General features: G+C 42.9%; 1 protein-coding gene across 2 annotated transcripts in view; it reads right to left on the reverse strand.

Annotated features, from left to right (window-relative positions):
* AIPL1 (AIP like 1 HSP90 co-chaperone) overlaps positions 1 to 26,385 on the reverse strand; it is a 148,312-nt gene that overhangs the window by 19,860 nt on the left and 102,067 nt on the right. For both annotated transcript variants that reach the window (XM_073616738.1, XM_073616737.1), the window contains one exon: positions 21,135 to 21,276. In XM_073616738.1, coding sequence (XP_073472839.1) covers positions 21,135 to 21,276 — 142 coding nt within the window. The remainder of the gene's footprint in view (positions 1 to 21,134; positions 21,277 to 26,385) is intronic.

Raw genomic sequence — 26,385 nt, forward strand, 5'->3', positions numbered from 1 at the left:
TTATTGCACATGATACATAAAATCAAAGAAAAGGGTATAATATAAATGCATGATTCAATAAAAAACTGAATTTAAAAGCTTGACGCGTTTGGTGGATGAAGTTCCACTTCTTCAGAAGCAAATGTAGAATGCATAAAAAATATTCCAAATTACTTCAATAAATTAAATAAGGATGTAGGGGGAGGAGAAAACCAAACACCCCAAAATTACTTACATATCAGCTCTAAAGTTGTTCATGGAATGCTAAAACCTGATAGTTGAGGAAAGCAGGGAAATATCCCTGCCAGGAGCTGTGGGGCGTAAAACTGCGGGCAGCCAAGGCGGAGAACACCACACTCGAGGGGAGGGATGGAAAGTGTCCATGGTGAGCTGCATGATTATGCCTGAAAACAGCTCCAATCTGTGTGAAATGTAAAATGAATGTGGTCAATGGAAGTGTGGGGTATAACTAGCGAAGGGCATAGAGCCTATAGTGATGGGGTCAATGTGAAAGTGAAGGAGCAGAAAAAAGTGTAGTGAAGACCACCAGAGAACCACACACCAAGACAAACAAAGGTGGTAGGATACAACACCCTGAGATCACGACAGACCAATCCTGTCCAGGGATTCAGGACTTGCAAAAGTGTAAAAGTAAAAGAACAGAAAAAGTGTAGTGAAGACAACCAGAGAACCTCACACCAAAACAAACAAAAGGTGATAAGGTACAACATCCTGAAATCACAACAGACCAATCCTGTCCAGAGATTCAGGGACTAACTAGAGTGACGAAAAAAACAAGAAACGTGGATTTAACCAAGCATCCCCGCTGTCTTACCAGCCACAAACATGCCCTGTGTTTGTTCCCAGAAAATGCTCACCTGAGACAGCAGGAACCACAGATGTGACAAAATACTTGATATGCCGTGAAATGGTGAGCTCTGGTCTCCTGAAGTTTGACGATCGTCCAGAAAACTATTGGGCCTGGATGTCATCTTTTCTAAGCAGCACCCAAGACTTAAATCTGACAGACAGAGAAAAGCTTGACCTACTCTCCAAATGGCTCGGACCAGAGTCTTCTGAGCAAGCCAAAAGAATCAGGTCAGTACATGTTCATGATGAAATGGCAAGGTATACAATGGTATGACAGAGATTGGAAGACTGCTATAGGTTACCTGAAGTAGTTGAAGATGCACTTCTCAAGAAAATTGAAAATTATCCAAAAATAACAAACAAAGACAATCAGAAGCTGAGAGAGCTTGGAGATATACTTTTAGAGCTGGAAGCAGCAAAAGCTGGTGGATACCTGCCAGGCCTCTCATATTTGGATACAGTACATGGAGTCAAACTGATAATCGAGAAGCTTCCTTACAACTTACAAGAAGGATGAATCACGCAAGCATCAAAATACAAAGAAGATCATCGAGTTGCATTTCCATCTTTCTCCTTCTTCGCAAAGTAAATCATGAATCAAGCTAAAATGTGTAATGACGCCAGTTTCACCTTTTTAAACATGGGAGGCTCAAGCTCTGTAAAGACAGAGAAACAACCATCAGCGCACAATAAAGAATGCAGAGCAACAGTGTCTGTACGGAAGACAGAAGTACCGTCTGAGTCTGAAGCCAACCAGGATAAAAGCTCCGGAATAAAAATTGAGAACCCAGACAAGCAGTGTCCGCTACATAACAAACCTCATCCACTGAGAAAATGTTGTAGTTTCAGAAGCAAGACAATAGAGATAAGCAATTCTTCTCTTAAGGGCAAGCACATTTATTTCAGATGTTGTGGTTCTACTCAACATCTTGCAAAAGACTGTGTGAAAGCGATATGATGCAAAGAATGCAATAATGGTAATCATCTCTCTGCGTTGCACCCAGGGCCAGATCCATAGAAAACAGAGAATCCAGTTACCCAAGAAGATCATGGTGGGGAGCAAAAAGAGAGTGCAACACCAGCAATAACCTCAAAGTGCACTGAGATCTGCACAGAGACATTTAGCTCTAGATCATGCTCCGCGATATGTTTAGTCAAGGTCTCAGAGAGAAGGCAGGTCTCAGAGAGAAGGCTATCAGAATGTATGCAGTCTTAGATAAGCAAAGTAACAGATTTCTGGCAAGAACAGAGTTCTTTGACCTCTTCGGTGACAGGGGAGGTTCAACTCCATATACTTTAAAGACATGTTCAGGAGAGTCATTAGATGGGAAAACACAGCTGACTCTCCCCACTCTCATAGAGTGTGATAAGATACCAGATGATAGATCAGAGATCCCCATACCTGAAATTGCACGTCACTACCCTCATCTGACGGAGATAACAGACATGATTCCAGCACTCGACCCAGATGCTGCAATTATCTTTCTACTAGGAAGAGATATACTGAAAGTGCACAAGGTCAGAGAACAGTACAATGGGCCACACAATGCACCATTTGCACAACATCTTAAACTTGGATGTGTCATCATTGGTGATGTATGTCTGGACGGAGCTCACAAGCCAGCAAAAGTGAATGACTACAAAACAAACATGTTGCAAAATGGTCATTCATCATGTCTTAGCCCCTGAACAACAGGATACAGATTAAAGAGAGACTAGTCAACCCAATACAACAGCAAAGAGTTCAGAGCTGCATAGAGGCTATAGCCTCAGCTGCTGATACAGATGAGCTAGGATGCAAGGTGTTTGAAAGAACGCGAGATGATGACAAACCAGCACCATCTGTTGAAGATAGCTTCTTCCTTGAGATCATGGACAGAGAAGTCTTCAGGGATGAGTCAAACAGCTGGGTAGCTACCTTTCCATTCACACTGACATCAGCTTTCTAGCAACAAAGGACAAGCAGTGAAGTGCCTCACCTCATTGTGACACACTCTGGACGGAAAGCCAGATATGAAGGAACACTTCCATGAGTTCATGCAGAAGATCTTCGACAGTGGTCAAGCTGAAAAAGCACCACCATTGGAAGAAAAACAAGAATGTTGGACAGATACAAGTAGTATTCGACTCCAGTGCAAAGCATGAAGGCATCTCTCTAAACGACATCCTCCTCAGTGAACCCGACCTGAATAACACACTCCTTGGAGTTCTCATAAGATTCTGAAAAGCACTTGTTGCAGTAACAGCAGATGTACAACAAATGTTCTACTGTTTCCTTGTCCGCAAAGATCACAGAGACTACCTGAGGTCCCTGTGGTATGAAGATAATAACTTCAACAGAGATGTCACAGAATACAGGATGAAGGTACATGCGTTCGGAAACAGCCCTTCTCCAGCTGTAGCCATCTACAACCTCAGACGAGCAGCTCAGGAAGGTAAAGAAGTGCATGGCACAGTTGCCCAACAATTCGTCAAGAGAAATTTTTATGTGGATGATGGACTTGCTTCTTTCTCCAGCAATGAAGAGGCTATCGTCATTCTGAAAAGAACAAGAGAGATGTTAGCAGAATCTAACGTAAGATTGCACAAGATAGCTTCCAACAGCAGCAAGGTCATGGAAGCATTTCCCTCAGAGGACCGTGCAAAAGACATCAAGAACCTGGATCTAGGAACAGATTCACTACCCCTTCAAAGAAGTTTAGGGCTCAGTTGGGATCTGAAAACCGACAGCTTCATATTTAGAGTATCCAGAGAAGAGAAGCCGTTCACGAGAAGAGGTGTCTTGTTCACAGTCAACAGCCTTTATGACACCCTGGTGTTCGTAGCCCCCATCACCATGCAAGGATAAAGCTCTTATGAGAGAAATTGCCATTGAACATGAACAAAGTGAATGGGACACACCTCTACCTAAAGAGAAAGAAATGCAGTGGAAGTTGTGGAGGGACTCATTGATAGAGCTTGAACAACTCATCATTAAAGGTCATATGTCCCTGTTTCTTTGTCTGCCACGAAGTAAAGAGAATTGTGCATATTCTCAGATGCGTCCACTATGGCTATAGCAGCTGTAGCCTACCTTAGAGTAATGGACTTTGAAGGACAAAGTTATGTTGGGTTTATCATGGGAAAGTCCAACCTAGCCCCACGTCCAATTCACACTGTTCCACGCTTAGAACTTTGTGCTGCTGTCTTGGCAGTGGAAAGGGCAGACTTGATCGTTGCTGAATAAGACATTGAGATCCATGCAGTGAAGTTTTACACAGACAGCAATATTGTGTTAGGATATATTCACAATGCTTCAAGAAGATTCTACACGTACGTGTCAAACAGAGTGACACGCATCAGAAAGTCCACACACCCAGAACAGTGGCACTACATCAGTACAGTTAAAATTCCAGCCGATCATGGGACTAGACCTGTACCAGCGGCTGTCCTCAAGCACACTAACTGGTTCTCAGGACCATCTTTTCTGACTAGATCAGAACCTGAAGAGACTACTCAGTTAGATACCTTTGAACTTATAGAACCAGACAACGACAAAGAGGTACGGGCACAAGTTACAGCATTCAGTACCATAACTACTAGAGGCAATCTTAACGCACAAAGGTATGAAAGATTCCCCAGCTGGAAGTCACTTATTCAAGCAATAAAAGCTTTTTCACCTAGCCAGATCCTTCTGCAGAGCTACTAACACTGACAAGTATAATAGCAATCATCTTATGCAAGCCAAAATCATCATCATCAGATGTGTTCAGCAAGAAGTTTTAAAAGAAGAAATCAAGTGCCTTCTTAAAGGAGAAGAGATCTCCAAACACAGTCTTACACCCAAAAAACTGAGCCCTTTGTTTGGCGAACACAGAGTGATAAGAATGAAACACCCCTTTATCATGCCCAAGAAACATCACGTTTCATTTCTTTTAGTAAGACACTATAATGAGCAAGTTGCACATCAGGGTCGCCACTTCACTGAGGGAGCAGTCCGGTCAGTTGGATTTTGGATTATAGGAAGTAAACAATTAGTCTCCAGTGTTATCCAGAAATGTGTAATCTGCAGAAAAATTAGAGGGAAGCTTGAAGAGCAGAAGATGTCAGACTTACCTGCAGAAAGACTCGCTTTAGACCCACCATTACTTATATTGGCCTAGATGTCTTTGGTCCCTGGAACATCTCCTTTCGCTGGACCAGAGGAAGCAGTGCAGAAAGTAAACCTTGGGTTGTTCAGTTTTCTTGCATGGGTACTAGAGCAGTACACATTGAAGTGATTGAGTCTTTGTCTATCTCAAGCTTTATCAACGCTTTGAGAAGATTTTTCTCTATCCGAGGACACGTAAAGTAACTTTGCTCAGATCGTGGCACAAACTTTATTGGGGACTGTACGAAGTTGAAGAGTATTACAGAAGACTCTGAGACAAGTGCTTATCTTCAAAATTAAATATGCACTTATGACCTTCAATCCTCAGCATGCGTCACATATGGGAGGAGCTTGGGAGAGGATGATTGGAGTGGTTCATCGCATTCTGGATGCCATGTTTCTGAAGGTTGGCTCTGCTCGCCTTACACATGAAGTTCTCCCCACACTTATGGCTGAAGGCATGGCCATCATGAATGCTCAAACTTTAGTTCCAGTGACTACAGATCCAGAAATGCCACCAGTCTTGACACCTGCAATGCTTTTGACCCATAAGATTGAAACAGTGACATCTCCCACAGGAGACTTTGGGCTCAAAGACCTATACACCAAGCAATGGAAGCAAGTTTAGAATCTTGCAGACATCTTTTGGAAAAGATGGAAACAAGAGTACCTGGTGACGCTCCAGTCACACAAAAAATGGCAAGTTGACAAGCCTAACCTGCAAGTCAAAGATGTCATTCTACTAAAAGACGCTCAGGTCCACAGAAACCAGTGGCCAGTTGGACTCATTGTTGAGACAGTAAGGTTAGAAAGGTCAAAGTTAAAGTCATGAGACAGGGCACCCCTAAGGTGTACCTTAGACCTATCTCTGAAGTTGTTTTACTCCTTGCATCATCATGCAAAATGAAACATATAATGTTATTAAGCCAGGTGGGGAGTGTTCTGGTCAACATACAGTATATATTTACTTATGATACTGTTGCTTTAAATTGGCATCCTTTGCTACAGGAAACTGTAGTATATTACTCCGACTTCCTGTCTAGCAGACATTTTGCATAAACCTCCTGCAGTGAAGAAGCATGGCATTAGCATTAGCTCCACCATTTCCTAAAACTGACCTTGGAAGAATAGGTCTGTAATAGGCTGTCATTAGGACTTAATTAAGTAGTATCTGTTCTACTAATTCTACTGCATTTTTTTTGTGTTTGATGATAGTTTCTGCTAGGGAGTTCCTTTAGCTAGGCCTAGTTTCTGTTAGCTAATGCTTTACACTAATGTAGCATGTCTGACTGTACTTACATTTTATAATGTAATGTTCAATGCTAATGTATACTTTATAATTTGTGTTTTGCAGTTTTACAAACAAAATTTAGGAAACTTAACTCAAAATTAAATCTAATTCTCAGTAAAGATTACAACTGTTAACCCCACGGCCTCAGTCTCAATTGGGAAGTTGTTAGCTGTCTGCCAAGCCTTGTACTTTGTGAGGGAAGAACAAGTTTAATAAATATAAGGGATATTCCTATTATTAACAGAGACCAGGCAATAGGGATGGTCCCGATGTTTGAGTCGAACATAAGTTTGACTCGAACATCGGGTGTTCGTTTGTTCGCAGAACAACATTCATGGGGGTTTGCGGCAAATTCAAACTCCGCAGAGCGATCCATAATGTACTGCGAGATCGCAGTGCTTTGACAGCTGCTGATTGGCAAAGCATGCCCCTGACCTGCATGCTTTGGCCAATCACAGCGCGATCTGCTGTGAGAGCCATGATTGGCCAAAGTCCACGCCCCACACTATATAAGGCTGCTTACACAGCAGCCATATATAGTATTTATGAATAGAGATTAGGCAGGTAGTGTAGTGTGTATAACAGTGTAAGGCAAAGTATATATGACAGTGTAGTGTAGAGTATATAACAGTGTGGGGCAGAGTATATAACAGTGTACTGCAGAGTATATAGTACAGTGTAGGGCAGAGTATATAGCACAGTGAACTGCGTAGTATATAACACAGTGTATATATAATACAGTTCAGAGTATATAGTGCAGTCCGTATAGTATATATAAGGCAGTTCAGAATATATAGTGCAGTCCGTATAGTATATATACTGCAGTTCAGAGTATATAGGGCAGTCTGTATAGAATATATAATGCAGTTCAGAGTATATAGTGCAGTCCGTGTAGTATATATAATGAAGTTCAGATTATATAGTGCAGTCCGTACAGTATATATACTGCAGTTCAGTACGGCAGTCCAGAGTATATAGTGCAGTCTGTATAGTATATATACTGCAGTTCAGAGTATATAGTGCAGTCCATATAGTATATATAAGGCAGTTCAGAGTATATAGTGCAGTCTGTATAGTACATATAATATAGTGCAGTGCAGAGTATATAACACAGTGTATTGAAGTAGTTAAAGCGTTTGTTAACCCCAAAAAAATGGATCCTGCTCCTTTAAAGCATGTTATATGACACAGTGCTTGTGCTGTGTCATTTGGCCCCCTGTAACACCTTAAAAATCTGGCTGATCCTGCCAGTTTCTCCCCACCCCTCTGTAAACTGACCACGGTGTATCATGGCTGCTGAGACAAGACACCATGGTCAGTTTACGTGCCACTGTCATCAGCAGCCTGCTATCTGCTCTCCTCTATGCTCCTGTGTCCTCCTCTCCCCTCCCCTCTCTGTCTGTGTGTGAACTGCCCCTCCCCCCTCCTGCTGTTCTCATAACACTAACCTGTATACACCATCAGCACTGCCTCCTATTGCAGTGTCCCCCTATTGCAGTGCCCCCCTCCGTGAATGATTTATAAATATAAATGCTGTAAATACCTCATTTAAGAGCCGAAATTGCGATCACATGACCAGCCAGCTCTCTCCTCCTCCCCTCCAGACTGACATCAGCAGAAGTATCTCAGCCCCATCCACTGCATCTCTCAGAGGAGGAAAGGAGAAAGCTAGCCAGTCATGTGATCACAATCTCTGCAGTGAAATTAGGTATTTCGAGCATTTATTTTTATAAATCACACACAGAGTGGGATACTACAATAGGAGGCAGTGCTGATGGTGTATACAGGTTAGAGTGGCTTAACCACCACTTTAAGGGGAACCCTATGACAGAATTAAGAAACAAAACAGCATGGGGTCCCCCCCAAAATCCATACCAGGCCCTTTGGGTCGGGTATTTATTTTAAGGGGAACTCCACGCCAAAATGTAAAAAAAAAACAGCGTGGTACATTGTACCCCTACCCATTCACTAAAAAAAGTGTCAAAAAATAAAAACTAAAACAGTTTTTGACAATTCCTTTATAAAAAAGAAAAAAAATGTCCCACGATGTCCATCTATCTTCAATCACACCGCCCGATAGCCTGAATGGGAGGCCTCCCGCCGACTGCTGTCTCTTGGCTGTGACAGCTGTTATATAGGCAAGGGCAAAGTCACCCGGTGATGTAACCGAGTGACCCTGCCCCCTTCTGATGTCAAGTGAGGTTAGAAGGGGCGGGGTCATCCGGTTACGCCAGTAGGTGGCCCCACCCTTGCCTATATAACAGCTGTCACAGCGAAAAGACAGCAATCGCCAGGAGTCCTCCCATAGAGGAGGAGTTTTTGTCGGTTTTTGTTTCTATTTTTCAGGTCCGTCGGGTGGTGTGATTCAAGATGGATGTACATTGCGGGACACTTTTTAATTTTTTAATAAAGGAATTGTCAACAACTGTCTGTTGTGGTTTTTACATTTTGACACTTTTTTTGGTGAATGGGTCCCTACCCAATGTACCCGATACCCATTCACATAGGGGGGGGGATCTAGGTGCCCCTTTGTTAAATGGGGCTTCCAGATTCTGATAAGCCCCCCGCCCGCAGACCCCAACAACCAATGGCCAGGGTTGTCGGGAAGTGGCTCTTGTCCCCATCAACATGGGGACAAGGTGCTTTAGGGGGGACCCGGGCAGACGCCGTTTTTTTTCCTTAATTCTTCATCTATATTGCAGGAAGCCAGCAATACATTACAGCCACAAGCAAGTTTAAATTACATTTTTTCCTTTAGAAATGTCATTTTGCTGCCACACGGTTCTACACATCGCACAGATGTGCCACTTTAGAGGCAGACTAAGGGGACACCCCCCCCCTCCCCCCTGGTGCAATATTTAAAGGAATTTTCCATTTTTATTGTTTCACTTTAAGCATTATTAAAATCACTGCTCCTGAAAAATCGGTCGTTTTTTGCATTGATACATGTCCCCTAGGGCAGTACCCGGGTCTCCGTACACTTTTTATGGCAATAATTTGCATATAAGCTTTTAAAATGAGCACTTATGATTTTTCATGTTCATGTCCCATAGACTTTAATAGGGTTTGCATGTATGCTAGAACTTTTTTGCCTGCTCGTGGTGTTCTGGTGCGAACCGATCACCGGGGCGAACACCAGCTGACCGCCCTGCAAATTTGGGTGTTTGTTGAACAGGCAAACAGGCAATGTTCGGGCCAAACTTTTGCTTGGCCCAAACCATTGACCCAACTCTAATATTTTGTGTTAGTGTGACTCTTTTAGATTAAATAAAAATAGAGATTGACTCAACTTGGGTTCCATGTACATCCTTGGGGCTCCATAAGGACACAGCAGTTTGAAAACTAACACAGATACTTGAGGACACTACGGGCTTTCAGTATTTCAGAACTATTGTTACCTACTAAACATTTTAGGGCAGGTCAGGTTCACTTTAAAAGCTTAACAGGAAAGAAAATAACTTTTCCCATAGAAAGCTACATCCAATTTATAAACAGGGTATATCTTTTCTTTAATTTATCTTCTTAGTCTGTTAATAAGAGTTAAGACATAAACAATGCCAACAAACCAACTTCGACATCTAGTAATAGATTGAATCTCTGCGCTGTCTTTGCAGAGGAGCTGAAGGTTAGAGCCCCCACCACATTTGCTCTAGTCTCATTGACTAGCAGGTTCTGCTATGTCAGGTTTTATTAGGGTGTTGGAGATCAAAATGTCCGGAGAGATCTAAGCAAACGAATAGGTCTGTACAGAAAACTGAAGTAAGAGAGACAATTTAACCGGGAAGAGCAGAGGGGGATAACATTGTTAACAAGGAGAGAAGATTCCCAATGCAAACATGATGCACAAACAATAAGTAGGAAGAAGGAAATCAATGCAAGTGAGAAACTGAGCATGGTGAAGCTTTGAAACCATTCCAAATGGGAGTACAAGTAGTGTCGCCCTCTGACCTTTGAAAGGAAATGAAAAGAAAGCAGCACAGAGCTCTTTCCTCATCTGCAGTCATTTTGCAGCATCTCCGTCTCTATAATCTTATCTTTGCGCTGGCTCTGATCCAAGAACAGTGGCAAACAACAGACAGGACTGATGGTTAGCACACTATTTTCTTGCTAACACATGTTATTTTCTATGCCTGCATATGGCACAGAGTAATCATAATGTTCAAAGAAATGGATGTTTTCTCCTGCTTTATTTTTAGATGTTTACAGTCTGTTTTTGTTTGTATGCTGGAGGATGAATAGGTGAAAATGAACCTGCTTTCGGAACTTTACATAAAGTAACCAGATATTTTTGTTTGCCTGTAGCCCCTCAGTATCTTAGTGAATAATATGTTATACATTGTACTGTATATTGATTAAAGTATCATGACCCAGGAGTGCCATAAAAGTCCACTACATCCTAATGCCACATACACACGATCGCACATTCTGACAAAAAAATCCATGTTTTTTTTCCGACTGATGTTGGCTCAAACTTGTCTTGCATATACACGGTCACACAAATCTTGTCGGAAATTTCGAACATGAAGATCGCGGTGAAGTACAAAAAGTATGACGAGCCGAGAAAAATGAAGTTTAATAGCCAGTGCGGCTCTTCTGCTTGATTCCGAGCATGCGTGGAATTTTGTGCGTCAGAATTTTGTACACACGATCGGAATTTCCGACAACGGATTTTGTTGTCGGAAAATTTGAGATCCAGATCTCAAATTTTGTTTGTCGGAAATTCAGATGGAAAATGTCCGATGAAGCCTACACACGGTCGGAATTTCCGACAACAGGCTCCCATCGAACATTTCCTGTCAGAAAATCCGTCTGTGTGTACACGGCATAAGGCTCCTTTTCATTTGCACATTTCATTGTGGTGCATTACTGCATACATATTAAAGCGGTTGTAAACCGTGGCTGGTTTAAAAAAAAAAAAAACACCTGAAACACATCGCATACTAGCACATAATAAAATACTTGCGCTGTTACTGGTGAGAGGGCAGACATCTTCCCCCGGTCTTCCTTCTGGGTTTGCACGCTCTGACCGTGTGATTGGCCGGGGCCCCAATGACGTCACTCGGTTCCGGCACGAAGCTATGAAGTTCCGACAGCGTATGCCAGACCTTCAGAGCTCAAGTATCGGTGATGTCATTGGCTGGACCCAGGGTGAATATCTCCTAAACAGGCAAGCCTTATTATAGGTTTACCCAGGGTTTTTTTTCAGCGGGAACATAAGGGAACGCAGTTCTGGCACCTCTGGCACTGAGTATATGCAATGGCAAGGGGTGCTGGGAGGTGCTGGAGGGTCTATTGCTGGCTGCTGGGGGATCTGTTATCTCTGGAGATATCCAATTGTTGCAGGGAGACTATTGTTGCTGGAGGGGGATCTATTGTTGCTGAGAGTGTTCTATTTTGCTGGGGGGAAGTTTTGTTTTTGGCGGGAGGTCTGTTGTTGCTGGGGGAATATATAGCTTGTGGGGGGGGTCTATTGCTGCTGGCTGCAGGGAATTTATTGTACAGATTTCCTCGTTATCATTAGCAAATTCCATAAAAAATATGTAGCACCACAAAATGATACTTGGTTCTGTATTTTCCAAAAGGGGTGATACTGGGAGGTGGGTAGGGGTGGAACCAACGGATGGTGCTCGGAGGTGGGTAGGGGGTAGAACTAAGGGACAGTGCTCAGAGATGGGTAGGGAGCGAAGAAAAGCAGTGACTCAGCAAAGGGGGGGGGGGAGTACCTGCACCTATTCTCCGAGAAAAAAAGCCCTGGGTTTCTGGGTTTACCTATAGGTAAAAATCGCAAAGCGGACTTTACTACCGCTTTAATACAAGGTATTTAAAAATAATTAAACAAAATGAATCAACAAATCCAAAGCATGTGAAACAAAAAAAGAATAATCATAATACACTTAAAAGTCATAAATGCATAAAGTCAAAAATTAAAAACTTGAACCCTCAAGTCCCATTCTGTATTACAACTTCATTACCAGGCCACTTTTCAGTTCTCAATGTTGTGAAAGTTTGACTGACAATTACTCGGCCGTTTAACACGCTACCCAAAATAATTTTAAATTGTTTTTAAGGCAGCTATAGCTTTCTTTTGGTAGTGTTTAATAACAACTAGGGTTTCTTTACTATAAAGAGGATAAAAGACCAAAGGTGATATATTTTATCACATTTTTGTTTTTAACCGCTTGCCAACCAGCCGCCATCATTATACTGTGGCAGGTTGGCACAAATTGCCATAAGTGTACGTCGGCCGCTTTAAAAGCGATAAGGGGCACGTGCGCCCGCAGCCCGACACCGGAGCCAATATGCGTGGCTAGCGGCCATGATGGCTGGTGGCCACCCGCGATCGCTCCACGGAGAGCCAGAATGGGGATCTGTGTATGTAAACAAACAGATACCCCTTCTGACAGGAGAAAAGAGAGATCTGCTGTTCCTAGTGATCAGGAACAGTGATCTCGCTTCTCCTCCAATCAGTACACTCCCCCCACAGTTAGAAACACCTCCCTAGGGAACACTTAACCCCTTGATCGCCCCCTAGCGTTAACCCCTTCCCTGCCATTGACATTTATACAGTAATTAGTGGCGATTTTTTGCTCTGATCGCTGTTAAAAAATGTCACTGGTCCCAAAAAAGTGTCAAAAGTGTCCAATCTGTCCAACGCAATGTCGTAGTCCTGCTAAAAATTGCAGATCGCTGCCATTACTAGTAAAAAATAAATAATATAATATAAATGCCATAAATCTATTCCCTATTTTGTAGACGCTATAACTTTTGCGCAAACCACTCAATATACGCTTATTGCGATTTTGCTTACCAAAAATATGTAGAAGAATACATATTGGCCTAAACTGATAAAGAAATATTTTTTTTATTTTTTTTTTTTGGGATATTTATTATAGCAAAAAGTAAAAAATATTGTTTTTTATTCAAAATTGTCTTTTTTTGTTTATAGCGCAAAAAATAAAATCCGCAGAGGTGATCAAATACCACCAAAAGAAAGCTCTATTTGTGGGGGAAAAAAAGACATCAAGTTTGTTTGGGTACAATGTCGCACGACTGCTTAATGGTCAGTTAACGAAACAGTGCCCTATCGCAAAAAATGGCCTAGTCATTAAGGGGGTAAATCCTTCTGGTCTTTAAGTGGTTAAATGAAGAAACATGCTGTACTGAGAGGGATAAAATATGAAGCATAGTAATGGTGCATATCAGGCCATACATATAGGCATTAAGAGGTGAAGGGTTGATGTATAGGTCACATGCAGTGGGAAGATGGAGACAAAGGGCTTAATCTGCAGATGTGCAGGATAAGGGAGGCGAATGGTTAATACAAATGTCACAATCAAAGACAGAATGGAGCAGAGGTAAGAGAGGAGGAAGAGGCCCCGGTTCACATATATACGGAAACATAGTGAATCCTGAGCGTTTCCCACACTGGGTTGAAATTGCACTCTGTTCATGCGATCTGGGGACCATTGACAACGTCTGCTGATGACGAAACGCGTCTGGGGGAAGGCACGTAGTGACGCTACCATGCGATTTGCAGAGGAGGACGGGCTCCGTTTTGTTTTATGCCAGCCGGCTTTTTTATATATGCGATATTACTACCTCTTAACTGTAAGTGCAATACTACTTTTTATTAAAGTTATCTTGGATTTATTACACTATGGCCAGTTCTTTTCTCTTTTGGTGTACATACTGAGGGAATGGATACCGTAGCCGAATTAAGTGAGGGATTTCCATCATCCAAATCATCATCCCTATTGTGATCATCTACAAGCTTAGAGGCCCGGGCTGGGTTGAAAGCCATCCGCCTTTAAAGCTTGCCGTCTGGTAAGCCTAATCTACAGCTACAGTGGTCGGGCACTTTACCTTGTTTGTGTGTGCACACTATGGTGATTGCAAGATTTTAAGTGCTTCCATTTGGATATTTGTAATTTTTGGGCATACTTCAATCCTTTTTAGCGCATCTTCTTTATTTTTTTTAGGGTTATTTTATTGAAGAAAAGATATTGTACAACTAAGCATAAAAAGATTAGACTATACATACACTTTGGGGGTCTATTTATGAATGTTTTCATGCAATATTCACATAATATTGTGCAGAAATATTTATGATTCTTGGGAGAAAGTTATGTGAATCTTGAATAAATACATTGATGAAAAGACTCCTTTAGCCCTGATTCACATCAATGCGATCTGGCATGCGATTTGACATGTTAAATTGACGGCCATTCCCGGCAATGGCAGCGTCCAAGTCAGTGCGACGCTGCATTTGTGGTGCGGCACTGCTTCTCAAAAGTAGTTTCTGTACTACTTTTGGCGATTTCGGGGTGTGATTTCCATTGACATCTGTGCAGAAACCCACACAGATGTCTCTGAAATCACCCCCAAAGTCAGGACTGACATGCGGGAATGAAATCGTGCGAGTTCAGCTGAACTCGCACAATTTCATTCCCGCAGTCAGTGTGAACCAGGGCTTTGTTAAACTCTGTTACACCACTTGTATCTACAGGTAAGCCTATAATAAAGGCTTATCTGTAGGTATTGTAAAGATATTCACTATATGTGCTGCTGCTGACATCATCGGCGCATGCGTACTGAATAAACGGGCTGCTGGTGCCATTTCTTCAGTACCCGTGCCATGACTGGTGGCACCCGCGCACATGCGCGGGAGTGATGTCATGGCAGTTTTGGCCAATCACAGCGCCGGAGCCCGCGAACCCGGAAGTAATTCCGGGGAAAGATGTTGGCCGCGGTAGCGGAGTGCGGGCGCGACTGCAGGGCATCGTTCTAAGGTAAGTATTTCATAATGAGCTAGTATGCGATGCATACTAGCTCATTATGCCTTTGTCTTGCAGGTTTTTTGTTTTTGTTTTTTTGTTTTTGTTCAGGGGTTTACAACCTCTTTAAGTCTATATTTTTAATAACCACTAATATTACTAGCAAATGCAAGGATAACACCATAATTACTACTAAATGTAAAACAATAAACTCTGGAACGTAAATATTTAAAATACATATGTACATTTAACATTGAGAATGATAGGGAAACAATGAAAACAAATACAGTATCTCACAAAAGTGAGTACACCCCTCACATTTTTGTAAATATTTTATTCTATCTTTTCATGTGACAACACTGAAGAAATGACACTTTGCTACAATGTAAAGTAGTGAGTGTAGAGCTTGTATAACAGTGTCAATTTGCTGTCCCCTCAAAATAACTCAACACGCAGCCATTAATGTCTAAACCACTGGCAACAAAAGTGGAAATGTCTCAATTGGGGCCCAAAGTGTCAATATTTTGTGTGGCCACCATTATTTTCCAGCACTGCCTTAATCCTCTTGGGCATGGAGTTCACCAGAGCTTCACAGGTTGGCACTGGAGTCCTCTTCCACTACTACATGGCGACTAGGGATGAGCCGAACACCCCCCGAGTTCGGTTTGCACCAGAACTTGCGAACAGACAAAAAATTTGTGCAAACATGCGAACACCATTAAAGTCTATGGGACACGAATGTGAAAAATCAAAAGTGCTCATTTTAAAGGCTTATATGCAAGTTACCCGGATTACTGCCCCAGGGAACATGTATCAATGCAAAAAAAGTTTTTAAACTGACGTTTTCTCAGGAGCAGTGATTTTAAGAATGCTTAAGGTGAAACAATAAAATGAAATATTCCTTTAAATATCGTGCCTGGGGGGTCCCCTTTGCCTGCCTGTAAAGTAGCACATTTTCCCCGTGTTTAGAAAAGTACCGCAGCCAAATTACATTTATTAAAGTAAAAAATGTCATTTAAAATTGCTCAAGGCTGTAATGTATTGCTAGATCCCGGCAATATACATAAAAAATCATTTAAAAAAACAGTGTGCCCCCCCCCCCCAAAGGGCCTGGTATGGATATTAAGGTGAACTCCAAGCCAACATTTTTTTTTTAAATGGCGTAGGGAACCCCCCAAAATCCATGCCAGACCCTAAGGGCCTGGTATGGACGGGGGGGAACCCATGACGTTTTTTTCTTAATTCTGTCATAGGGCTCTGAACTGCAGTATATAAACTATATAGACTGCACTATATACTCTGAACTGCAGTATATATACTAGAGCTGCCAAGAATCCTTATCGCAATTTTTTTCCCTGTTGCAATCTTGACAAAAGTGTTTCACGATTCTGTCTATGCAAAGAATTCTCTCTGCTCTTCTGAAGCCACAGCCCTCAAAAGAAAGGAAGAGAAAAACTGGGCAGTCTGCCAAGAGTCACAACATTCTTTAGCAGTGGAACTAAGTATAAACATTGTAACAATTTGTTAATGGAATAGACTTGTGTAAATGAAGATGGTTTAACCACTTAAACGCTAAACCTTTTTTTGACATTTGTTGGTTTCAAGTTAAAATCTTTTTTTTTTTGCTAGAAAATTACTTAGAACCCCCAAACATTATATATATATATATATATATATATATATATATATATATATATATATATATATATATATATATATATATATATATATATATATATATATATTTTAGTAGAGACCCTAGAGAATAAAATGGTGGTTGTTGCAATATTTTATGTCACACTGTATTTGCGCAGCTGTCTTTCAAATGCAATTTTTTTGGAAAAAAATACTTTAATTAATTAAAAAAAAAAACTAACCAGTAAAATTAGCCCAATTTTTTTTTGTATAATGTGAAAGATTTTACGTTGCGAGAATAATGAAAGAATCGCGATCTTTTTATTCTATAATTGGACCTTAGGTGTTGGTGGTGGCAGAACACAGTAACCCCTCACAGTTACACTTGTTAAATATTATTTCAGAGGCTGTGAGCGTCTTAAATACTTGTTTTAGTGGGCTGTGAGCGTCTGCCTCTCCTTGGAGGCCTTCCGGACACGATGGGTATTTTTTTTAACACCGCACCACACTGTATTATATACTGTGTACACCGCCGAATGCACTGTATATATAGGCTACGCTGAATTCAGAGTATATAGAGAGAGAGAGAGAGAGAGAGAGAGAGAGAGAGAGAGAGAGAGAGGGAGAGAGAGTGAGTTTACACTGTATATATAGGCTACGCTGAATGCAGAGTATATATATATATATATATATATATATATATATATACTAGTCTGACTGTATATATATATATATCAAATACACTGCCACTAACTAACTAACCTGCCAGCCTAATCTAGCTCAATCTCTCTCTTCCCGTCCACTATAACATAACATACTATACGGGCGCTGTGTAAGCAGCCTTATATAGTGTGAGGCGTGGACTTAGTCCCCCTGAGCCATGATTGGCCAAAAGCACTCTGCCTTTGGCCAATTATGGCTCTTGCTGAGGAGCGTGCTGTGATTGGCCAAAGCATACAGGTCAGGTGTATGCTTTGGTCAATCATCATACAGCAATGCATACATTATGGGGCGCTCAAATTTTCTGCGAACGCCCCATAAAATTCGCTGTTCGGCGAACACTCAACGTTCGACTTGAACTCAAAGCTCATCCCTAATGACGACATCACGGAGCTGGTGGATGTTAGAGACCTTGCACTCTTCCACCTTCCATATGAGGATGCCCTACAGATGCTCAATAGGATTTAGGTCTGGAGACATGCTTGGTCAGTCCATCACCTTTACCCTCAGCTTCTTTAACAAGGCAGTGGTCGTCTTGGAGGTGTGTTTGGGGTCGTTATCATGTTGGAATACTACCCTGCAGCCCAGTCTCCAAAGGAAGGGGATCATGCTTTGCTTCAGTATGTCACAGTACACGTTGGCATTCATGGTTCACTCAATGAACTGTAGCTCCCCAGTTCCAGCAGCACTTATGCAGCCCCAGACCATGAAGCTCCCACCACCATGCTTGACTGTAGGCAAGACACACTTGTCTTTGTACTCCTCACCTGGTTGCCACCACACACGCTTGACACCATCTGAACCAAATAAGTTTATCTTGGTCTCATTAGACCACAGGACATGGCTCCAGTAATCCATGTCCTTAGTCTGCTTGTCTTCAGCAAACTGATTGCAGGCTTTCTTGTGCATCATCTTTCGAAAAGGCTTCTTTCTGGCACAACAGCCATGCAGACCAATTTGATGCAGTGTGCAGCGTATGGTCTGATGACAGGCTTACCCCCCCCCCAACCCTTCAACCTCTGCAGCAATGCTGGCAGCACTTATACATCTATTTCCCAAAGACAACCTCTGGATATGACGCTGAGCATGTGCACTCAACTTCTTTGGTTGACCATGATGAGGCCTGTTCTGAGTGGAACCTGTCCTGTTAAACTGCTGTATGGTCTTGGACACCGTGCTGAAGCTCAATTTCAGGGTCTTGGCAATCTTCTTATAGCCTAGGCCATCTTTATGTAGAGCAACAATTCTCCTTTCAGATCCTCAGAGAGTTCTTTGCCATGAGGTGCCATGTTGAACTTCCAGTGACCAGTATGAGAGAATGAGAGCGATAACACCAAATTTAAAACACCTGCTCCCCATTCACACCTGAGACCTTGTGACACTAACGAGTCACATGACACCAGAGAGGAAAAATGGCTAATTGGACCCCCTCACTTAGGGGTGTACTCACTTTTGTTGACAGCGGTTTAGACATTAATGGCTGTGTGTTGAGTTATTTTGAGGGGACAGCAAATGTACGCTGTTATACAAGTTGTACACTCACTATGTGCTAAAACAGCACTTGCAAAAAAAAAATCACCTTAAATATTACTAAAAAAAAATAAGTGATAAATGTCAATAAAATAAAGTGCTCAGTCCCAATACTATTGGTATTGAAATCCACAGTGAGGGTCCATACAATGTGACAAAAAGTCCATTCAATATGCTATACAAATTGCACTGTGCAGTTACACCAAAAAAATTATCCCCTGATGCTGCTGTGTCACCACGTGCTTAAGTAAAGGGCCACACTTACCAGATGTTGTTGACCCATTTGTTACTGGCATAGAGGAACCGATCTCTCCATTTTCCTCCTGCAGCTGCTGAATGACTGCAAGAGGGAGAGGAGGAGGAGGGGGGAAAATGGAGAGATCAGTTCCTTTATATGCAGCCACCCCCACAGCTTTCTCTATGCAGCTCCCGTCATCTCCACAGCTCTGCAGGGTTCTCCCCTCTCCTGCCGGCTGCTGCTGGGGATCTGTCAGGATGAAGCCTTTTCTGAAAGGAGAGTCAATGATCTGTACCGATCACTGACTCTGTCTATTCATAAACTGTGTTTCCTCTGCTTCAGTGTGTGAATGAATGGGACATCTGGTGTCCCCAGCGGAGCCCCAGTCCTTACAACTGGTTTCCCAGTGGAGCCCCTCCTTACATCTGGTGTCCCCAGCAGAGCCCTAGTCCTTACATCTGGTGTCCCCAGCAGCGGATCCCCAGTCCTTACATCTGATGTCCCCAGCAGTGGAGCCCCAGTCCTTACATCTGATGTCCCCTGCAGCGGAGCCCCAGTCCTTACATCTGGTGTCCCCAGAGCAGCCCCTCCTTACATCTGGTGTCCCCAGAGCAGCCCCTCCTTACATCAGGTGTCTCCAGCGGAGCCCCTCCTTACATCTGGTGTCCCCAGTAGAGCCCCTCCTTACATCTGGTGTCCCCAGCGGAGCACCAGTCCTTACATCTGGTGTCCCCGGCCGTGAAGCCCCAGTCCTTACATATGGTGTCCCTGGCAGTGGAGCCCCTTCTTACATCTGGTGTCTCCGGAAGCGGAACCTCTACTTACATCTGGTGTCCCCAGCAGCGGAGCACCTCCTTACGTCTGGTGTCCTTGGCAGCGGAGCCCCTCCTTGCATCTAGTGTCCCTGGCAGCGGAGCCCCTGTCCTTACATCTAGTGTTTCCGGCAGCGGAGCCCCTCCTTACATCTGGTGTCCCTGGCAGCGGAGCCTGAGTCCTTACATCTGGTGTCCCTGGCAGCGGAGCCTGAGTCCTTACATCTGGTGTCCCCAGCAGCGGAGCCCCTCTTTACATCAGTGTCCCCTCTCGTTGGACACACGGGGCGGAGGGTTGGTGGCAGCTCCATTATTTCACGTCTTTCCCTGTGTGACTGTGTTTAGTGGAGAGGGGTGGGGCATCTGATCCGTGCAGTCAATTGGCTTCAGTGTACAAGAGAATTGTCTACTTGTACACTAAAGAGAGAAGCCGATTGGCTGCACGGATCAGAGGCCCCTCCCCTCTCCACTGAACACACGAGAAAAGAGACCTTGTGGCGGTGGCGGCAGCCATCTTTTTGTAGCCCACTGTGACTTTGCCAAAAACAGTCCCAATTCCCGGGACAAAAGCAAAATCTCAGGATTTTATTCGGCACGAGCTCTGATCGGGACAAGGGTGCAAAAATCGGGATTGTCCTGGAAAAATCGGGACTGTTGGCAAGTATGGCATCGGGGCCCTGAAGGTTCTACTTACGCCACTGACTTATGTCTTAGGTTCAAGTCACTGAGCTTGCTTGCCATAATTTTTTTTAACAATGTGTCTGGGTCTATTTATAAAGGTTTGTACACAGCTTTCCTCAAACAGTCTTACTGTATATTGTTTCAGTTGAATCCAATTAGAAAATTGGGAGAAAGCTATGGGAATCATGTGTGAAAATCATTATAAAAAAGACCCGTGGTTGCCAGAAAGAAATTTGCACAGTCTATGGGCTGCCTTAGTCATTTGGAGTATAATATATTTATTGATATGATTAACGGAGCAGGGAGAATAGAGATTACAGATCTAGCATTGCTTTCTGGCAGGTGTGCCTGGATTACAACACTGGCTGAACATTAAAATTCTTTTGCTGGTTAAAACAACTTATATGTATCATCGCATAGTGTATTCACCTGTTTGTCTCTGTTTTAGGACTACATGACTGTACTATGAATATACCTGGGTGGTGTTGGATCAGGTCAGTTGTTTGTTCCAGCACTTCATAAAATTCCTCCATGCGAAGCAGGCACTGACAATAGTTCAGAACCAAAGTGTTAATCATCTTTTCCAGTTTCATCCAAGGCACCTCCCATGGCTTTTCCTGAAAGCAAAAATCGGATATCAAAGATGCTACCAGACTGAATAAAACTCTGGGCCTGCTATAGTTTTGTCTGTTCAAGAATTTTGATCTTCTCTGCATTTAGTGAAAACTTTTGAAGCTTTTCTAAGAGGCCTGTTAATATCAGTGGTGCTAAATAGGGATGAGCTTAAGGTTCAGGTTGAACAGGAGTTCGACCAGAACCCGGTCTGTTTGCAGTTTGGTGAACAGGTTAAGAAAATGGCCATGTTTGGACACTTTGCCCACAGGAACCCCTGGCTGTAAATCAGGCCACTACCACTAAACAACAGATCCCTGCCAACTTCTGTTTGTAAACAAAGAGGCCAACCATTCTGGGAAACGTCACTGACCAATTATGGCGATTACCATTTTTGGTAAATGACACCACCCAGAATCCCTGGCCTGTTTGTTTACAAATAGAAGCTGGAGGGGATCTGTCATTTAGTAGTGGTGCCGGTCTGACTTACAGCCATGGGTTTCTGTGGACAAAGTGTCCAAATATGGCCGTTTTCTTCACCTGTTCACCAAACTGCAAACAGACTGGGTTCTGGTCAAACTCATGTTCAACCTGAACCTTAAGCTCATCCCTACTACCACAAAATGTTAAATTCCCGGTTGACTACAATGTTTACATAGAGAAGCTGGCTGGGCAGTGGGTAATCATCAATTACATGGATGTACATCATTGACATTGAATTTACATCAGATGTCTCTTTTGTTTTTCTAATAAAGTACTTTTTGTTAACTTTTTGACTTTTTCTGGAATGTAATAAAAAAGAAAGCAAGAAGCGGGACTTTGCATGAAGCACACGGAAGCAACAAAATAAAATGAATAAAAATCAGCTTTTAATTGGTTCAATACATCAAAAGAATCATTTTATATTTAATTCATTGCATTATGCTATATATCAATATTTTTATAAAATTCATTAGAACCAGATATTTCACATAAATTGATACTCCAACATGGAGTTTTAAATAGTATTATACAAATACATCGGTCAATATGATACATGATTATATGTATTGTAAATAATACTTATACAGATAGCTGGCGCATTAAAGCGTCACTTCAAAAAGATACAGGAAAGGTGAAATGGGTAGAAAGGAACGGCAATAAAGAATTCATGAAAGTATACATTTGTCGGTGGTTGTTAGCTCTACGCATTTCGAGGCCTTATAGCCACTCATCAGGAGAAACACCGTAGTGATCATCTATAAGTAAGAACAATCATATTTAATGATCTAAAGAAATCATGTGGGTGAAGGCAAAAACATGAGAGGGACCCCCCATATATCTGCTTGACCAACAAATTTACATGTACATCTGCGCAATGATGGTGCGGCCATGAAAATCCCAGACTCGCCATAAATGCCACCTCCTGGAGCTAAGGGGACAACCCACACAAACAGCGCCCCGAGTGGGCCAGTGTAGTTGAAGTGGCACAGGTGTGGGCTGAATATGGTGACCCCAAAATGGGGAATCTGTGTAAAAACATAATAAATGAGATGTAGGTAGTGCAAAAATGTGTCAAAAAGGGGGAGAGAGAGGTGAAAGAAGGAAGTGCTTCTTGCACTTCCCTCTCACGGGGGGTCCCTCTCATGTTTTTGTTAGGATAAAGCACATCAAAAATCACCCATAACTTAACATTTTCATGTATTGGAACTGTCTACATTGCTTCAAAATACGGTAATCAGATTGCACTTTAATGTTTTAAGTACACATTTTGAAAACATATTTTAATGTTTGCCTGGAAGTACTCTATTATTTATTTTTTTTAATTGGTGATTACTTGGCAGCACCGTTCTCTTTTCCAGTTGTTGCAATTCCTTTTCCTAGTTATCTCAGGAGGGGGAAGGAGTGGGGATGATATATGGTAACTCTTGGGTGCAGTAGTTATGTGCACGACTCACTGCACAGGTAGAGTCGGTGCTCAGCGCCTGAATGTACTGGAGTTGACTACCAGATTATGATGCTATTTGGCCATTAAAAAGGCATAAAGGGCGGGATACCTTTCCTGCTCAACTTTAGCTTGTTTTGCTTTACATGGCTACTGGTGCAATATACTGTATATGTTCCTTGTGACATATAATGCTAAATAAAGAGCAAAAAGGAAAGAAGATCTATATATGAGAGAGAGAGAGACAGAGAGAGAGAGAGAGAGACAGAGAGAGAGAGAGACAGAGAGAGAGAGAGAGAGAGACAGAGAGAGAGAGACAGAGAGACAGAGACAGAGAGAGAGAGAGAGAGAGAGAGAGAGAGCTCCACAGGACTTAAAGTGACTACAGAGGCTGTATTGTTTGTTTTTTTCTAAATAACAAGCATTTTATACTTACCTGCTCTGGGCAATGGTATTGCACAGGGTGGCCCCAATCCTATTCTATCCTATTCTTAATCCCCCCTATGCTCTAGGCCTCCTCTTCTACGTGCACCATCATAGGAAGCCGCTCCCTTTGGGGAGGGAGGGCTCTCAAGCTGGGCTGTGTGTATCTATATACGCCCCCCAATACCTCCTCGCAGGATTTGATTGACAACAGAGGAGCCAATACCACAGTGCTAAATCGATATAGGACTAAGGTAAACTGAGGTGGGGGGGTGATATACTTAGTGAGTTGTTTTTTACTTTAATGCAGAGAATGCATTACGGTACAAAATGTCTTTCCTTTAGAATATCTTTAAGCTGTGATAGATAACGTTGTAAAGTTAGCCATTGGTCATTGGTGCTCCCCATTCACTTAATTAGACACATTATTATTATGTGATGCACTCAGGCATTAACTCTGTATAGATTACCCGTACTATTCCTCATTGCTATAAATACATTTTCCATCATCATTTAGCATTTTCTGCAATATTCATCTATTCACCTCTCCAGCTCTATCCCCTGCAGATACTCTGCTCCATAGTCCAGCACTGATCCTGTTGTGCACCATTTAAAGTGGTTCTAAAGCCTTATGGGAAAAAACCTTCTCTGCTGCAGGATAAGACCCCCTTATTCTTACCTGAGCCTGATCTGATCCAGCCATGTGCATAAGAGCAGCGGCTCTCACCACTGTCTCCCTCCTCATTGGGCAGATGCATCCATTGGTAAAGACGCTGTCTCTGTCAATGGACACATCAGCAAGGCTCGAGAGCGAGCAACATGAGTTCTCCCATGGGAAGTGGCTTCCCATAGGGGCACTGGACAGAGAGGGGGAGCTGGCGGGGAACCCGAGAAGATGATGATCTGGGCCGCTCTGTGCATTTCTATTGCAAAGAGCAGTTAAGTGTAGACATGTTTGTTATTTAAGAAAAAAAAAATCCTTTATATTCGCTTTAACCTTCTTCATGCGAGCCTGGGCTGCCGAGAATGAAAATCAGGTCAGTAAGAATGTGCCATTTTCTGCAGTAGTCAGGACCACCAGACTCCAAAGCAGAAGGAAGGAGCATTTCTTCAGTAGCTTCCTGGTTTCTGGCCTAGGCCAAAATGATGTCATATATCCCTACCCATCTTCATGGCCATGTTTTTTTTTCATCTGGGGGAGGGGTTTTCTCAGCTAAGCACATGGATTCCAGGCTAATAGCTAACAGCAGATGGATTCCAGGAGGTAAATGCTACATGAATAATCTGCCCTTACTCTAGATGGCCATGCCCAGAAATGCTGGGGGATGTTTCTCACAGTGATTTCTCAACAAAATAAAGCACGGAGACATGGATGGATGGGTGAGTTTGCTTTGAATGGTAAACATGAAATGAGTAGTGTTTTTTTTAAGTTTGTGGTGCTCAGATAAAGTTTAGTTCCGCTTTAACATCAACTTGAGATTACTTTGTGGTTCTATTCCCCCATACTAGCCAATGTCTGTACTGCATAGCAAATGCATGAAAAACAGACTGTCAGACTGGGTTCACATATATGCAAATTGGTTGTGGGTTTCCTCCGCATCCAATTCATATGACAGGAATGTTTGACTGGCTTTCATTGGAGCCGGTTCACACAGCTCCGAAGCGGCTGCGGTCCACATTTAAAAAGGATCCTGTGCATCCTTGGTCCTTCAGGTGCGAATTTAGGCAAAAATTCGGACCTGATTTGCACCTGAATCTGTGAACAGGGATGCACGGGACCCCAGGCTGTGTGCCGCGGCCACAGCATGTGTGAACCCAGCCTAATGCCCCGTACACACGGTCGGACATTGATCGGACATTCCGACAACAAAATCCTAGGATTTTTTCCGACGGATGTTGGCTCAAACTTGTTTTGCGTACACACGGTCGCACAAAGTTGTCGGAATTTCTGATCGCCAAGAACGCGGTGACGTACACCACGTACGACAAGACTAGAAAAGGCCAGTTCAGAACCAAGCGCGGCACCCTTTGGGCTCCTTTTGCTAATCTCGTGTTAGTAAAAGTTTGGTGAGAGACGATTCATGCTTTTTCAGACTCGTGGCTTTCAGATCGTTTTCTGCCGTTCAGTTTGTGCTTGTGGGTTTGTATCTGCTCTTCAGTGCGTGCAAGCAAGTTCCGCGTGACTTAGTCATTGTGTTCTTGTTCGTTCGTTACTGTTTTTCAGGTCGCTCTTCACAGGCCTTGCTGTTCTTCAGTGCGTTCTGTTACTTCGTTCTGAGCAGCCGACCGTTTTCTAGCCATGTTGCGTATGCGTACTCCTCGTAGAGTTCATGCTGTGCGTGGGCTTGGTGTTGGGGTCCTGACCTTGACACAAGTCCAGTCCATGAACAGGGTGGGGAGGAGTTCATGGACCAAGAATTGGTTGCTTCAGCGTGACCATTTCTCTCATATGCCTTTGCTCCGTGAGATCCGTGAGAATAATCCTGATGATTTCAGGAACTTTCTCAGGATGACGGACCCCGTGTTTCACCATTTGTTGGCTTCGCTGACCCCTTATATTAGCAGGCAGGATACCTGCATGAGGCAAGCCATCACTCCGGAGCAGAGGCTCGTCGCTACCCTGCGGTATTTGGCGACAGGGAGAAGTCTGCAGGACTTGAAGTTCTCGACAGGCATCTCCCCCCAGGCTCTGGGTATCATTATCCCAGAGACCTGTTCTGCCATCATCCAGGTCCTGCAGAAGGAGTATATGAAGGTAAGATTTTTA

Source organism: Aquarana catesbeiana, linkage group LG02 (genome assembly GCF_042186555.1).
Source record: "Aquarana catesbeiana isolate 2022-GZ linkage group LG02, ASM4218655v1, whole genome shotgun sequence".
In the NCBI taxonomy this organism is placed as follows: Eukaryota; Metazoa; Chordata; class Amphibia; order Anura; family Ranidae; genus Aquarana; species Aquarana catesbeiana.